This window comes from Mastomys coucha, unplaced genomic scaffold, assembly GCF_008632895.1.
Source record: "Mastomys coucha isolate ucsf_1 unplaced genomic scaffold, UCSF_Mcou_1 pScaffold1, whole genome shotgun sequence".
NCBI lineage: Eukaryota > Metazoa > Chordata > Mammalia > Rodentia > Muridae > Mastomys > Mastomys coucha.
This window is the reverse complement of record NW_022196891.1, coordinates 85949758-85965963: the sequence shown is the minus strand read 5'-3', so window position 1 is coordinate 85965963 and position 16206 is coordinate 85949758. Positions and strand designations below refer to the sequence as shown.

At 43.5% G+C, this 16206-nt stretch overlaps 1 protein-coding gene across 1 annotated transcript in view; it reads right to left on the bottom strand.

Moving 5' to 3' along the window:
• Window positions 1-16206, bottom strand: part of Ush2a (usherin) — a 689504-nt gene that overhangs the window by 119839 nt on the left and 553459 nt on the right. The window contains 3 exon segments of the mRNA XM_031338301.1: window positions 1425-1582; window positions 2395-2578; window positions 10427-10534. Of these exon segments, the coding sequence (XP_031194161.1) occupies window positions 1425-1582; window positions 2395-2578; window positions 10427-10534 (450 nt within the window).

Sequence of the window (16206 nt, the reverse complement as noted above, 5' to 3'; positions counted from 1 at the left end):
CACACACACACACACACACACACACACACACACACGGCAGGTGTCTTTCTTCTTCTCTTTCTCTACCTTTATTTTTAAGACAGAGTCTTTTCCTGGGCTTTGCAGATTAGGAAGCTTCAGGGATCCTCTTGCCTCTGCCTTCTCTACTCTTGGGAGTATAGGCACATACTGTTACACCCAGATTTGTTACATGGTTGTAGGGGACTAGAACTCAGATCCTCATGCATACATAAAAAATACTTTACTTACTGAACTGTCCAGCCTTTTACTTTAATCTCCATAGCATCTATTTGGGCAGGATTCTACCCAAGAATTATATTTATATCATAATATTATAATACATTAAATCATCAAGGCAGTTTGGCATTGACTAAATGGCCTAATGAAAGCTCACAGAGCAGAGTGGCAATATCTAGCAGTTATCACCATTCACCATGGTAAGCTCATAGGGAGAGTAGGCCATCATTGTCTTTCCAAGTTCACTGATGACATTGAAAAAGAGACACTCTAGGCCAGTGAGCCAGCCCCAGTATTCCCATGGAGATGATACTCAGTGTGACTATAAGCTCTGCCTTGTCTTGATTATGTATGAGACAGGGATTTTAGAATTTTGAATCCCCACTATGCAATGCTTTGACAGAGAGGCAGATAGATGCATGTATCTACAGATGTATATAGGTAGACATGCATGCATGGACATCAATGTAGAAATACGTACTATGGTGGTTTGAATGAAAAATATCTCATAGGCTCAAGTATTTGAATGCTTGGTCTTCATGGTGGTGGAATTTGGGGGAACGTATGGAACCTTTAGGAGGTGGAGCCTTGCTACAAGAAGTGTGTCACTGGGGGTGGGCTCTGAGGGTTTATAGTCTTACCCCACCTGCAGTTCACTCTCTGCTTGGTGCTTGCAGGTGAAGATGTGATCTGTCAGCTTTCTGACCCAGCTGCCTGCTGTCATGTGTCTCCTAACATATTGGACTCTCCCTTTGGAACCATAAGCCAAAATAAATTATTTTTCATAAGTTGGTCTTGTTTGTGGCAGTAACAGAAGCATAAATAATATACACATATGTAGACAATCATGCATGTGTAGACTTACACATGTATTTTGTTTGCTCCACTCATATTTATTTATGAGGAAGAAGTCACATTTTATCCTTATCTCCAGTTAGTTTCCATCCGACTATGAGAGAGACAGACAGACAAAGAGACAGAGGAGAGAGACTGAGACAAAGAGAGATCAGAGACAGACAGAGACACACAGAGAGAGGTACATGCGGGAGAAGAGAGGGGGAGAGGAGAGAAGAGAGAGACAGAGAGACAGAGACAGAGAGAAGAGTAGGTGAAGGGGAAGAGGAGAGAGGAGAGAGATACACACATACACACTGACAGACAGAGGAAGATCCCATGTCTTTCTTTACCTGGTGTTGGCCACGCTACAAATATGGAATCAGAGCCCAGCACAGTGACGTTGCATGGAGGCTGGACATCTTCTGGGGTCCACACAGGCATCTGGACCAGGCAATCCTCACTCACATTGCTACCACCTCCAGTTCTCGCTTCTAACTTGTAAATGTACCTGAGGAAACCAAAACTAGACTCAGGCAGTTCTTGAGGGATTGCAACAATGTTGGAAACTTGTAACAATTTGCGACTTGTTTTCTGTGAGGAAACGCTATTGTAAGCATACAGTGTGGCACAGACAGTACTTCTCCAGAGCTTCCCTATTGCTGCCTCCCCGACTTCATACTGAACTCCATAGTCATCCACGGCTTCTCCGGAGGATCTCAGGAATGTCTTGGGGCGTGCTACTGGGCTGTGAAAATTCAATTTAGTCTTTTCTATTTCTAAATGGGTTGAGTTTTCAGGGAGATTCATTTAGAGGCAGAGATATTTAAATTGATCTGTTATTTTCCACAATAAAACTAAATTATTCTCTCTTCTCTGCACCGAAACATCTGTTGATGTAAAGGTTTATCTTGAGTCTGCTGAGAAATGAATGGGGATGAATTGCAAATGTGTGACTCCTGCAGACCTAGCACAGCAAGTCAAGGGGAGGGAGGGAAGACGTGGTAGGTGATGGGTACAGGCTCTCCCAACTTCTTTGATTGCTAACTTGGGGATGTACCTTTTAATCACCATTTGATAATTTTTGAAGTTGGACATTGTACTTTATATAGTTGAATTTCTCATGCTTCCATGCCAATCAGAGGATGAATTCTTCCTATGTGAAAAGGTTCTCATATAGACGCAAAACTAAGGACAATTAACCCTGTCATCCATTACCGCACAGCTCAACAGTTGAGTAGCACCTGAATGGGAACTACTCTTTCTCAACCTTGAACGGCTTACAAAGCTAACGGTGTGGTGGGTGATGTTTCCCTCGCTCACCTGCTGTTGGGGTCCAGGTTTTTATCAGTGAAACGCTGAGCATCTCTGCCCCCCACGAGAAGCAAGCTTCCATTACGCCTCAGCCGATATTGAGAAATGAGGCCGTTGGGTCTTTCCGGAGGATTCCAATATAGCTCCACGGTTGTAGAATTGATGATAATGTGTCGCGGTGTCACCCAAACTCCTGGCAAAAATGACACAATGAGGTTTTTATTGGGAGGATAAAATACGTTCCTATGAAATGACACAGCTCCCCTCAAGCCAGTGAGCCCTTATCTGTGGATTTAAGGCTCCTTGTAGAAGAAACAAAAAAACCACATTTCCAAACAAAGGATTTGTTTCTCCTCCTGCTTTACTTTGGAATGCCTCCCCACCTGCCCTGGGAAGTTTCTGATGTCTGGGCATTGTTTTGAGTGTAACTGAGTCAAGGCCGGAAGAAAATCTGAGCGTTTGAAACTCTGATGCCCTTCTCTTGGGTTATATGGAAGGAAGGCAACACAGCCAAGTTTTTCCCAGAATCACAGCTCAGTAAGTTAGAATTTCTGCTTGCCCCTCACACCATTGGATATTCAACTCATCTTCCCTGGAATGCTTCCAGGGCTTCATGGGCCTCACTCCCAGTTTCTCAAGATTCTTCGTTGCCTCTTACAGCAGTGGGGTCTCTCTTAGGCTTTGCATTCCTCTCCATGCTTCCACCCCATCTCCTTCCTCTCTGTTCTCTGCCTCTTCCTCCCACACGCGTCTCTGTGATGTCACTTTCTCTAGGTCATCCATGCCGAAGACTCCCTACAGTATATTTGATGCTTACTCTCCCCTGGGCTTCAGACTTATGAATCCAACTGTTTATGTGACATTGCCATTTAGATAAATATTTGCACGTCAAAGCTTAAAGCACCAACAGTGGAACTCTAGTTTCTCCTGTTCGCTCCAAGCTTGGCTGTGGATTGCTTTTCTTAGGCAAAATATACCTGTAGAATTATTACCTGAGGGCGCTCACCACCCCTGCTCTCCAGTCCCTGAGCTATGCAAACCCCAAAGGATCCTTTCTCCACTGTTGTCACTCCGGCTCCAACCACAGTGTCTCTCATGTGCTTCTGTTCTAGCATCTGCTTTTGCAGTTCTGGGAATTGAACCCAGCCATAGTGATGCTGGGCAACTGCACTATCATGGAGTTGCAGCCCAGCCTCATCTCCACCTTTAAGCGGGTCCCTGTGGCTTGCCTTTACTGTGTAGCTAGAGACCAGCCCTGATCTCCTCCTTCCTAGTGCTAAGAACTAAGTATGTCCTGCTACTTCTGGGCCATCTCTGTCTTAAGTCTTGGTTTTCTTGATGCCTTTGGAGCCCTTACAACACTCTCTGCTTATTTATATACATTACAAAGCACACGGCTCTTGGAGTTTTCATGCCTTTCCCTTCTTTTCATGGCCTCTCTTGTCCCTATTTCTCTAACCTTGACCTCCTTAGCACTCCAGTCTCCCTCGTTTGTGGACCTGTGGACACACCTTTTTCTATCTCCCAAATGATTCGCGCTCAGTTCTTGCTGCCGCGAGGAGTTTTTGCACTTCCCCTAGATAATCTGCCTCCAACACGCTAGGTTTTGCATCTTTTTTTTTCAGTCTTCTGTATAGATTGCCCCATCCGTGCAACTTGCTTGACATTTACTGTCTTCTAGCTTTTTCCAAGGAAATGCTGGCTCTGTTTCTCCCCCAACATCCCCTTTATTTCTCTCACAACCCTGAAGACATTATAACCATCTTTGCTTTGACGTGTTACCTATGCTGTTATAACTGGATGATGCTCTTTCCACTCCTTCTGCTGCTTTAAAGCAAAACTATTTCCATGGAGGCAGGGATCCTCTGTCCTATTCGCCAACCTGTGCCTACACATAGAAAACTAATATGGGTAGTGTATCTCCTGCACACATCAGGCAGTCTAGACAGTGACAGGAAGTACAGAGTTGACCAAGAGTCATCGTTTCATGGAGTTGATTCTTCAGCATAAAGATAAAATATATACAGAAATGACAATTCAAGGTCTGTGCTTACTCTTTTAAAAACAGTGGTTTTTAAAAAAAATTTATTCACTTTTTATTTTATGTGTATGAGTGTTTGCTTGCATGTGTGCATGTGTTTTATGTACGAAGTGCCTGAAGAGGGCAGGAGAAGGCACCAGGTCCCCTGGAACAAGAGATACAGATGACTGTAAGTTGCCATATATAGATGCTAGGAACCGAACTCAGAGCCCCTCTGCAAGGGTATCAAATTCTCCTAGCCACTGAGCCACCTCTCCAGCCCCTTAGGCACCCTTACAGATGTAGAGATGCTGATGGAGAGTGTGACGGTAGAATGGTGAGTCTGCCAGAGAATCTTATACTTCTTCTAAGGAGCATTACAATAGCCATTCTATTTGGCTTCCCGCAATCAATAGCTTCTAACTGAGTGTGTCTCCCAAGCCAGTTACCCTGTAAAAGGTAAGCTCTTGACATTTTTAGAAGAAAAAAAAAAAAGGTTCAGGACAATTTATTCAGCATCACACCAACGAAAGGAAACAGTCTAGATAGATTTCAAAGGGGCCTCTGGTGCACCAGCATTCAAAAGAGCAATTGATTTCCTGAGAAGAAACCTGTCCATCTTGCTATCCCTCCACCCTGGATATAGCATACATGGAGGCCTAGGTTTCCCTGCCGACAGCTTCAACTAATCATTTAGAGTTCAGACTCTAACAACACATGAACTTATTGATTCAAGAGGTAAGGCATCCAGATTTCATCTTCTCTCTCTAGTTCATCTCTCTGTGCTTGAAAGATCTATTAGAAATCCCAAAGAAGGGCCGAGGCTATGTGCAGGGGGTGGGATACTTGCCACACAAGTGTGAGGACCAGAGTAGAGCAGCCCATCTACAATCTTATTTCATGGCAGTTACATGAGCTCATGAGAGAAAGCAAGCTACCTGTAGGAGCCAATATATGAAGTCATATGGGTTCATATGAGGGACAAAGCCTGGATCAATAAGGCACAGAGTGTTTGGAAGACGTCTGATGCCAAGCTCTGGCCTCTAAATACACACACACACACACACACACACACACACACACACGCACATTCATGTGTTCATATGTGTGCATGTGCTGCCCCCACCTACACCCCCATAACACCAGCTGCATCAGCCATCGCCTGCTCGACCGGCTGCCGGATACCTTTTTCTGCCTTGTTTTCTAGCACTTGAACAGGACTCCTTTGCCATCAGCATGGAAGACACTTACATCGATTTTGTTTTGTTTTGTTTTGTTTTGTTTTGAGACAGGGTTTCTCTGTATAGCCCTGGCTGTCCTGGAACTCACTCTGTAGACCAGGCTGGCCTCGAACTCAGAAATCCGCATGCCTCTGCCTTCCAAGTGCTGGGATTAAAGGTGTGCGCCACTGCTGCCCGGCTAACAAAAACATTGCCAAGAACTAAAAAGGCCGTAGCTTAATTTCCAGCATGTATTCCTCAAGATAGCCTATTCTTCCAGAGGTTCTGATGAAACGAAAGGAATCAGACTTTCGGAAACATGAAAATATGCTTTCAACAAAAGTGAAGTTTTCCATGTGCTCATCTCTGTGGAGGCCAGTGAGAGCCACAAGTCTGTAGGCTTCATTGGAAAGATGTAGTTTCAATGTCCAGAAAGCAACTAGTGAGTGCCACATATTTATTTTTAGGGTGGATTTGAGCTGCTGTTACCTTCAGTTTCAAGAAATAGGCTATAGAGTTAGGACCTGTGTTTGGGGAACCATTCTGAATGAGTTCCAGGTATGAGTGGCCCCTTCTCCCACTCTCTGGAGCTCAGCACGAAAAAACAACCCTATTCTGTATAATAGAGGTCATATCTAGATTCTGTATAATAGAGGGCATATCTAGATTCTATATAATAGAGGGCAGATCTGTATTCTGTATGGTAGAGGGCAGATCTAGATTCTGTATAACAGAGGGCAGATCTGTATTCTGTATAACAGAGGGCAGATCTGTATTCTGTATGGTAGAGGGGGGCATATCTAGATTCTGTATAACAGAGGGCAGATCTGTATTCTGTATAACAGAGGGCAGATCTGTATTCTGTATAACAGAGGGCATATCTGTATTCTGTATAATAGAGGGCAGATCTGAGGCAACTTAAGGAATGAATGTCAGAAGGAAAAGGACTGACCTCTGATGCCAGGATAGGGCTAAGCAGGTGGGAAGTACTGGGGTCAAAATCAGAATGTAAACTTTAGTAGCTGTTGTGACCCAATACCTATCAGGGATCAATACAGCAACTCGATTTGTTTTAAATTGATCTTGAATTCTATGTACTGTGATCTACTTCTAACGTTCTTGCAAATATCCATTAACTTAAAAATCCTCAACCTTTATCATGGATTGGCTTCTTAAAGTCTGTCTGAGCTCGGCAGGTCAAGGATGCACAGGTTTCCAGAGTATTCAACTATTGGCTGGTTAACTCATTCAGCCTTCTGCATGACCTGGCATAGCCTTCTGTTTCAGGCGCTGCGTCAGGGATGTGGGGATAAAAAACATCTTTCTTCTTCCAGGACTTCATTGTGTCATAGCAAATACAGATTTGTAAATACAAATACTGTAATGCGGAATGGCTGGTACTTAAGGAGACGTACAGGGGCTGGGAGGGCACCTAGGAAAGGAGGCATGGTACAGACCAAGGGGTGAGATCCGGAGAGTTGGGAAGGAGGTGCTCCTAGGGGTTGAGGCTGTAAGAGGAGCCATGAGAGCTACGCTGAACAGAAGTTAGCTGGTGGAGGACACAGGAGCAGCACGTAAGTCTGCAGTCTTGCAGGAATGAGAAAGTGCAGAGGAAGATGAGTCTCAGGATGTGACTTCCCACTTCACGGTACACTATCAAGACCAGCAGATCAGCACAGGTAAAACCTGAGGCGTCTGCTTCCCAAAGACAACGAGGATTTGTTTCTTTGGAAGGAAGTGAGATTTTAGGGAGCTAACTAATGTGGGATGTCCACGGATCAATGGGGAATATGAGAAAACTGAAAAGTAGCTATTGAGAGTAAGGAGGGGCTGGAGAAAGATGTGAACAATGGCAGGGGTAGAAGGAACAGAAAAGAAGAACTGAACATGCCTTCAAGATTTACAATCAGATTTATGAAGAATGACCATGATGTATAAAGAAGATGGAGGTTTAAGATCAGTGGTGTGGGACTGACATGATGGGTGTGGTGCTGTATACAAGAACAGGAATAAAGGCAGGAAAGGGGTCGGGTGGGAGAGAACCGAGTATTGCAGAAGTTGGAACTAACAGAACAGTGGACTTCCAGACCTTCTGCCAGGAGTGAATCCCTCTGAGGGCATAGATTTTGGTTGTGGTCTGCCGTCATCAGGGGTAGAGCTGGCACCCGGGATCTAGAGAGTCATGGACTGAGTTCAGGAAGAATCCAGAGGTGCATGAGCAGGAAGAAGGAATCTGGAATGAGCCCGAGGCAGACTGGGTCCTATCTCCTTGTTTCTTCTCTCCGACGACGCTAAAGGAAAGCTGGGTTGCGGTTTGCCTGATTCCATTCTAAAGTGAGCTGATATTACTGGGCTGGCAGCTGCTCTAAGAAACAGGGTGATAACCCTGTCCGGCCTCTTCTCACTACTTGATAAGAGGGCCTCAGTTTTCTGAGGCTAAGGTGCTAAGGTTGAGGAGGGGCGCCTTCACACTAGGTCCTACTTACCGCAAGTCCAAAGTAAACCGTACTTAGCTTAGTAACTTAAAAGTTTATTTATTTTTTTATTATTTTAATCCTGCATACATGTGTGCATGTGTATTTGTGTGAGCGTGTGGGTGTGGACACATGAATATAGGTACCTTGGGCGGCTGGAGATATCAGATCCCTTGGGATTGGGGTTACAAACGCTTTGAGCAGCCTCATGTGTGTTCTGGAAACTGAACTGAGGTCCTTTGGAAGATTAGTAAATATTCTTAAGCACTGTGCCATCTCTCTGGTCCCTGGGCTAGTAAATTAAAAGGTGAAGTTTGCCTCTACTTTGTAATAGTACGCTGATATCGAATGGTGTCGATGGTGGGAACCTCTGTAGCTTCAGGCTGAGGGTTAGGACTGTCATGAGTCCATGTCCAGGTTACCTGTAAATGCACACACACACAGCCCCAGTATCTAAAGCTATGGCGCTTCCCACAGGAAAACCTTACTTCTTTGCAGTTGTTTGTGGTGAGAGAATAGCATATTAAAAAAAATTTAAGCTGGGCAGTGGTGTCACACGCCTTTAATCCCAGCACTTGGGAGGCAGAGGCAGGGGGATTTCTGAGTTTGAGATCAGCCTGGTCTACAGAGTGAGTTCCAGGACAGCCAGGGCTACACAGAGAAACCCTGTCTCGGAAAACCAAAAATAAATAAATAAATAAATAAATAAATAAATAAATAAATAAAACACATCACACTCCCCTGTATCATTAAAACTTATATTTTACAAGTCATGAAATCTAGACCTTTGCAAGAAGGGGAATTGAAAAAATAAATTCATTAAAAAAAAAACTCCAACAACTTAAGAATACGGATTTGGTGAATAAGCCAATACCAGAGACCCCTTTCTCTCTCAGGCTTGAGTTTTAGCCAAAACGAGTTGATAGCCTCTGTAGAGATTAGCCATCATCATCAGAGTATCCATTTGATGGTTTATCTTTCCAAAAAATCCACTGCTGCTTTCTTCCCTTCAGAGGAACACCAAGCTCTCTGACATGAAGCATTCTTTATATAGAGATCATCATTAGTGGGCTCCTAGAGAGGAGCCATATGCCCCATATGTGGAATTTTCCATTTTATTCCCCATTTACTGGTGGGAAGTTTAGGCCTAATATTCCAAGGTACAACAGTTATTTCAGTAGAAAAGTAATGAACAAGTGGTTTGAGATTCTAGCACAGCAATGGACACCATGGTCCTCTTTAGACACTTATATGCTTGCTTTCCCTTCTCTCTGTGTAAAACAGGCCAATAATCAAGATCGACAGATAGTAGATCCCTACCACAGGCTGCAGAACAGATTTTCTTCCATAAAGTAAATGACATCACACACTGCAGGTCCCTACCCACAGGAGCTCAGTGTCGTCACAGGGCGGATCATTCCAGATTTTTTTTTTCCTATGTGTGTATTTATCACTAGAAATGAGTGGAGTCTGCTGTGTGCATTCTTACACATAAAGTGTGCACTCTCCAGCATATTTTAATGGATAGATAACTGTATTCCCACAATGTGATTTTATTTGGCAATTCTCCTTTCCGAAATACTTAAGTTGCTCTTCACATTTTGACGTTAAGCAAAATGATGCTTAAGCAGGCATCCCGACGCAGGTCCCTTCTGTGCGTATGGAAGACTTTCAGGCATAAATAATAAAAACATAACTGCTGTGTTAAGGAATTAAGGTTTTAAATTTATAGACATTACCAATTTATCTTCTAAAGAGGGAAGAATCTCTCTGTACATCCCCTCAAACAGCCTGGTGGTATAGCTCACCCATTGTGTGTGTGTGTGTGTGTGTGTGTGTGTGTGTGTGTGTGAATCCCTCTTCTTTGGGGTCCACCATAGCTGGTCTGAGCATGCGATAGGTTTTAATCTCTTCTTCATGTCATATTCTTTTCATATACACCTGGTAATTATATCATCATTCTTTTTGGTTGTAATTTCTTGAAGGCAGCAACTACTTTTGTCAGCCTTAGCAGTGAGCTTGGCATTCCTTAGATATTAAATGGTTTAATACTTGAATTTTTGAGGAGCTTCGTACACAAGTATGTACTGTTTATCCCATTTTTAAAAAAAGCAAACTTCAATGACTTAAAGAATTTCAGATCATTGATTATGACTGCCAGCATAAGGCTTGCTCCACCCTGTAGAAGGAGGCGACATGGGACACTATTTTATTTTTGTCGTGCCAGTTTTACTCCTTCTGTCTTGTTTGCTATGAGAGAGTTTATCAAGCTAACCAAAATAGCACAAACAAACTTACTCTCCGAACCCCAGATATGTCCTTGTTACCTTGAGGGGCAGCCTGCAGAGTCTGACCTACAGAGGGCTCACTGGAAGTGCATCCGACAGATGTACAAGCCGCAAGTGTGAAGCTGTAGTTTGTGTATGGCTGAAGACCTAGGAAGAGCCAACAGGAAATAAAGCACAGTTTGAGAGGGTTAGTCATTAGCAATTAAGCACCGGAAGTGACATGCGGAGTTGTAGATGTGCTCTTCGAACACTTAAGACTCTTCTTCAAAACACAGGCTTAATGTTACAGGAGCTGGAACCCACAGCCCCACACAGGCGAGGCAAGGACGCAGGCAATGGTCTTGGCTCTCAAAAGCCAGAAACTTCCTACACATTTATATTGATCAGAAGTTCCTGAATATTCAGCCATGGGAGGTACTTCAACATCCCTAGAATAATAAAAGTCACCCTTCCCAGATCTCCCGTACAAGGTGATTGAAAACGGTCCCACTCCTGTGCCAGAACATCCTGGATAGGCCATTCTGTTCTGAAGAGCATCAGGCTTCTCCTTGCATTGTTTGAAAGTCCTTCCTTACATTATGATGAAATATCGCACCCACCCTTGGGGAACCATAGAACAAATCTAATTTCCTTTCCACATTACTTGTTCTTTAAATATTTGTAGACAGTTACGAAATCCTCCTGAGTTTTCCCTTCTCTTGGCTAATCACCCTGGGCCCTGTGTCTGGTTTTCCTATAAAGAGGGATAGAAAACATTTGAGTGGAAGGCTGGACAGCACTGTCCAGCCTCAAGCTATATTCAGCTCCTACTAACAGCAACACTTTGGGGATAGAAGGAAAAACAAAGGAAGAAAAAAAACCCGCTGCACTTCTTCACCAGGTGTATGATGGGGCACCTTTGCCGGCTTGTGTTGTATGCATTGCTTTTGTCTTCACAGGTAGATCGAGGATATTTCAACGAGGGTACTTATTTACTTCTTTTGCATTTAGAAAAGAATACGGCTCAGTAATTCCCCAATAAGGCCTCGGAGGGAACAAAGGATGACTTGATCTATTTATGACAGAATTGTCCATGGTTATATGTCACTGCTCGGTGGCTGATGACCTTGGCCAAGTTACCTAGCTTCTCTTTGCCTTGGTCTACTGATCTGTAAAATGGGGAATCACTATAGCATGTAGCTTAGATGAGAAGATGAAATGGGATGCCAGGTAGTGTTTTATATCAGCAGGAGTAACATTAAGGCTGTGCAGCATTCAACAAGATGTATATTGAGGCTCACAAGCCTTTCTTCGATTCTTGAGGAAATTTAAACAATATGAAAGTGTTCTTTAAAAAAAAAAAAAAAAAGCTAAAGGGTTAGTGTTTTGCCAACAGTCAGATTATTGAGCTAATTTAGAGCACTTACTCTATGGTTAGTATGTGTGTTTTCCACAAACTTCTAGCTGCATTTGTTTTTTAACAAATTTTATACATTTGGTGTCATGATTCTTCCTCCAGATTTGGTCCCATGTCACCCTGCTGCTTCATGTACATTATTTCTTGAGTGCTACATTTTTAAAATACAGGTTTCCACCACTCTAAATAATATACCAATTTCCTTTTTATCCCCTGAAGTAATTCTCTCCTCGCACAGCCTGCATGCAGTAGGTGTCCTCTTGTCTTTCTTGCTATGGCACATTCATCGAAAGAGCCAGGACTTTGCTTTGCCTATTAGTGTATCACTCCCAGGGGTGATGGCACACAGTAGGTGCTTGCACACAGTAGGTGCTTGCTAAGTGGATGGAGGAGTCAGTCCTTGGGTTCGTTCAGGTCTAGGTGCTGGTTTGGGTTCTCTGAAGAAGCAGTGGTCCGAGGCAGCTGCAGCTTCGAGGCATCCAGCCTTAGGGCTTTTGTGTCTCCTTCCGGACTTAGCGATAAGATGTAGCTACTTACTTGATTATAATCTTCCATTTGGTTACTAGAGAGGATTTACATAATTTTGATATTTACCCGATTTCTAGATAAAAAAAAATATGACTAAGGGATGTAAGCCATTCCCAAATCATATAGATTTGATAACAGCTTACAGGAAAAAGCTAAGATAACAAAATGTAAGAACTCGGAGAACATGGAAGGAGACATCTAAGACCCAGAACCAGAGGTCACACAGTGGCAAGCTGCTTCAGCCTTGCACTCTCTGCCTTTCTATTCTGCTTTTGAAACCTCATTTTAGCTAAGTTGGTTTCTTTCCTCGTTAGAGCACACAGTCTCTGTACACAGGAATGCCATCTTTGCAAGGTTTCTGGCCTCCACTCCCCAACAGCACCTGTTAGGAGTCCATGCTAGTTTATGTTAGTTTGTAGAACAGCTCCATAACCAAACATGGAGACTTGTGTTTGGCCTGTGAGATATGATGTCAGACCCATGTGGGATCGCACCAAGGAGATCTTTCCTTATGGTTCCACAAGTGTTTCTGTCTACTGTGTCCCCTTTGCTTTTCTGTATATTCTCCTTGGTTTGTGAAGTGTTTGCTAAATAATGGCAAAATTGATGTAATTTATGAATAGTAAAGTTTTCTGTTCTTTTTGATTTAAGTATGAAAGGACAAAAGAAGAGACACGTGGGGCTGGAGTAATGGATCAGAAGTTAAGGGCACTGCTGCTTTCCTAGTCTGATTCCTGGAACCCACAGTAGACAGCTCCTGGCTGCTTATAACTCCAGCTCCAAGGGTATTTGATATCACTGGCCTCAGTGGGCACATGCATGCACATACACACACAGATATGCATATTTAAAAATAAAATAAATATTTTCTTTTTAAGTAAAGAGTTATTTACAGGTAATTTATCTTCCAAAAGTGTTTTCCTAGAAAATCTTGAGAAAAAAAAAAGATAGCCCCACTTCTCTTTATCCTCTTGTGTTCTGGCTTGTCTGGTTTCAGAAGAGCAGCAGGTGTTAAAGACAATTTTAGAATGGATATCAGAAGAGAAAACACATTGTTAGGGAGGTGTGCCAAAATGGATGAGACAAACGGGATGTTTGTAACATAGAGGTTTGCAAGAAAAGTCATGACTATGAAAAAGAAACTGTCATTTCTTTCTGAGACAGCAAGTCCACAAAACGAACAAATATTATTAATATTTCCTCTGGAAATCCGGGGTACTTGGAGTATTGAAACTTGACTCCGATATCTTACCCTGGAGATGAAGCAATTCCAGACAGACTGTCCTAGATGGGTTTGTTTTGGTGTGATGTTGGAAAGTTACTTAGGAAGCAAAAGGGTTCATTCTATCTTGTAGGTTAGAGCCCACCACCACGAGAAAGGGGCTCAAACAGAAACCCCGGGCAGGAACTGCAGCAGAGACCATGGAGGGATGATGCTTGCTTGCTTGCTATTCTTCTTATACAGCCTGCATACAACCTGCCCAGAGATGGCTCCACCCACAGAAACCTGATCCTGTTACCAACCCCCGCCCCCAATCACCCCTCAAAAAAAGCTCTGGAGATAGGACCACAAGCCAATCTGACGGAGGAGGCAGCTCCTCAACTGAGAGTCCTCCAACCCCTTACGGGTTATGTCCAAGCTTGTGTTGAGCTGACGGAGACTATGACATACACCGAAGACATAAAATGTGAAAAGCCCAAGTTCATAAGCTCCTAGGAGAAAACACAGGGAAGACACTTCAGGGATTTGGTGTGGATGATGGCGCACTGGCTGTAACCCCAAAGTGCAGGGAATGAGAGCAACAGTGGGGAGACCGAGTCTCGTGCCTCTTCAAACTGGAAAGCTCCAGCCCAACACAAAAGGACAGCTTTGGAACGGAGCAGACGTCTGCCTGCCGACCCTTCATCTGAGGAGGCCTTGTTATCCAGCTCCTAAGAGGAGAAACGAAACAGTAGAAACTAAAGTGTCCAATGAAGTTGGGCAAACAATTCAAAAGAAATACAAATGACCAACTGGAAAAATTGCTCACCATCATGACCCATTCTGGAAGCACATGTCAAACCTAGTGAGATCATAGCACTCTAGTCAGAATGGCTATTATAGGAAATGGGAAAATTAGAAAATACCGGTGAGCTACAGAGACAAAGAAATGATGCTGGGGATGTATATAATTGCTACCACTATGGAGAGAACAGACTGATCAAACATATGATCCAACTATCCATTGCTGGGTGTATACACACACCCACACCCACACACACACACACACACACACACACACACACACACACCACAACACACAGACGGATAAGATAAATTCCCTATATGAAAGACCCATTTGTGCTTGGATATTTATTGCAGTCTTTAAAGACATGGAATTAATTTCCACGCCCATCAATGAGTGAATGACTAAAGAAAACATGTTGATCAAATACAATGGAATGTTACTCAGCTGTGAAGAAGAATGAAGACCTGCTTCTTGAAACCAAAATACATGGAACTAGAAAAGATGTTATTTGAAATAAGTAGGTATAGTGTCCTGATTTTAATATGCCTGGCCTAGGGAGTGGTATTATTAGGAGGTGTGGCCTTGTTAGAGTAGGTGTGCCACTGTGGGTGTGGACTAGCAGCCTTCAGATGAAGATGCAGAACCCTCAGCTCCTCCTGCACCATGCCTGCCTGGATGCTGCCGTGTTCCTGCCTTGATGATAATGGACTGAACCTCTGAACCTATAAACCAGCCTCAATTAAATGTTGTCCTTAAAAGACTTGCCTTAGTCATGGTCTCTGTTCCCAGCAGTAAAACCCTAAGACATATAGGAACACCACATGTTCACTTTTATATATGTAAGTAAAAACAGAAAACCAAAAAACCCCCTAGAGTTGACCTAACTGTAAAATAGTCATTCTTTGAAGTTGTAATGTGGTGGGGATAGATAAAAGAAGATGGGTATAATTATCTGTGTGTACTACAGGCAAGGGATGGAATATCATATTAAGCATCATTATTCTATAAATCATTATACACCGATATAAAACAAAATAACAGTGCATATAGCACCAAGACTTAGTATACATAATAATGGTTTTGTGATATTTGTAGGCTTTCAAGGCTTAAAGCAAAGGAAATGAGCCATCTGCGGACAAGAGTTCCCATGGGGAATGAAGGACTCGTTGAAGGGGGTAGAAAAGACAGGATGGAGGTCACGGCCACAGGAGGAGCCACAGAGAATGGTGGCCTCAGTCTCTCCTTCCCAGGCCTGCTCGTGAACTGTGGGTGTGCAGGAAGGGTTGTGTGAGGCAAATGGTGAAAACACACTGGTCTGTTTCTGCCGACGGCTGCCAGGACACCACACCACTTCACAGGGCCCAGCCAGGACACCACACCACTTCACAGGGCCCAGCCAGGACACCACACCACTTCACAGGGCCCAGATTATTTTTTACAGAAAAAGCAGTCTTTTGTGTATCATCAGGATGTAAGCCTGGCTTTCAGTTGACTGTCCCTCCCCCCCATCTCCATGAATGGAGACATAGAAGGAACTCCCCGGGGATAGAGCTTCATAATGGCTGTCTGTGCTGGCAGCTCAGAAGGGAGTATGTGACATCAAGCAACTAAATGTCAGATCCTGGGCAAGGACTTCTGGGACTGCCCTTCTCCTAATGGTTGAGTTTGGAGTTAGGCTGAGCTCAGAAGTAAAGAAACTTGGCCTCCTGCGATATCACCTGGGATGAGCCTAAAGTTAGCATGCAAAGTTACACTCTCTCGAGCCAGTAGCATTCTGCTTGTCAAAAATATTTGCATGAGAGACCGGAGCGTACTACTGAACAACCCACATTCCACAAGGAACTCAAGAAGAAGGAAGACCAAAGGGTAGACATTTCATTCCTTCT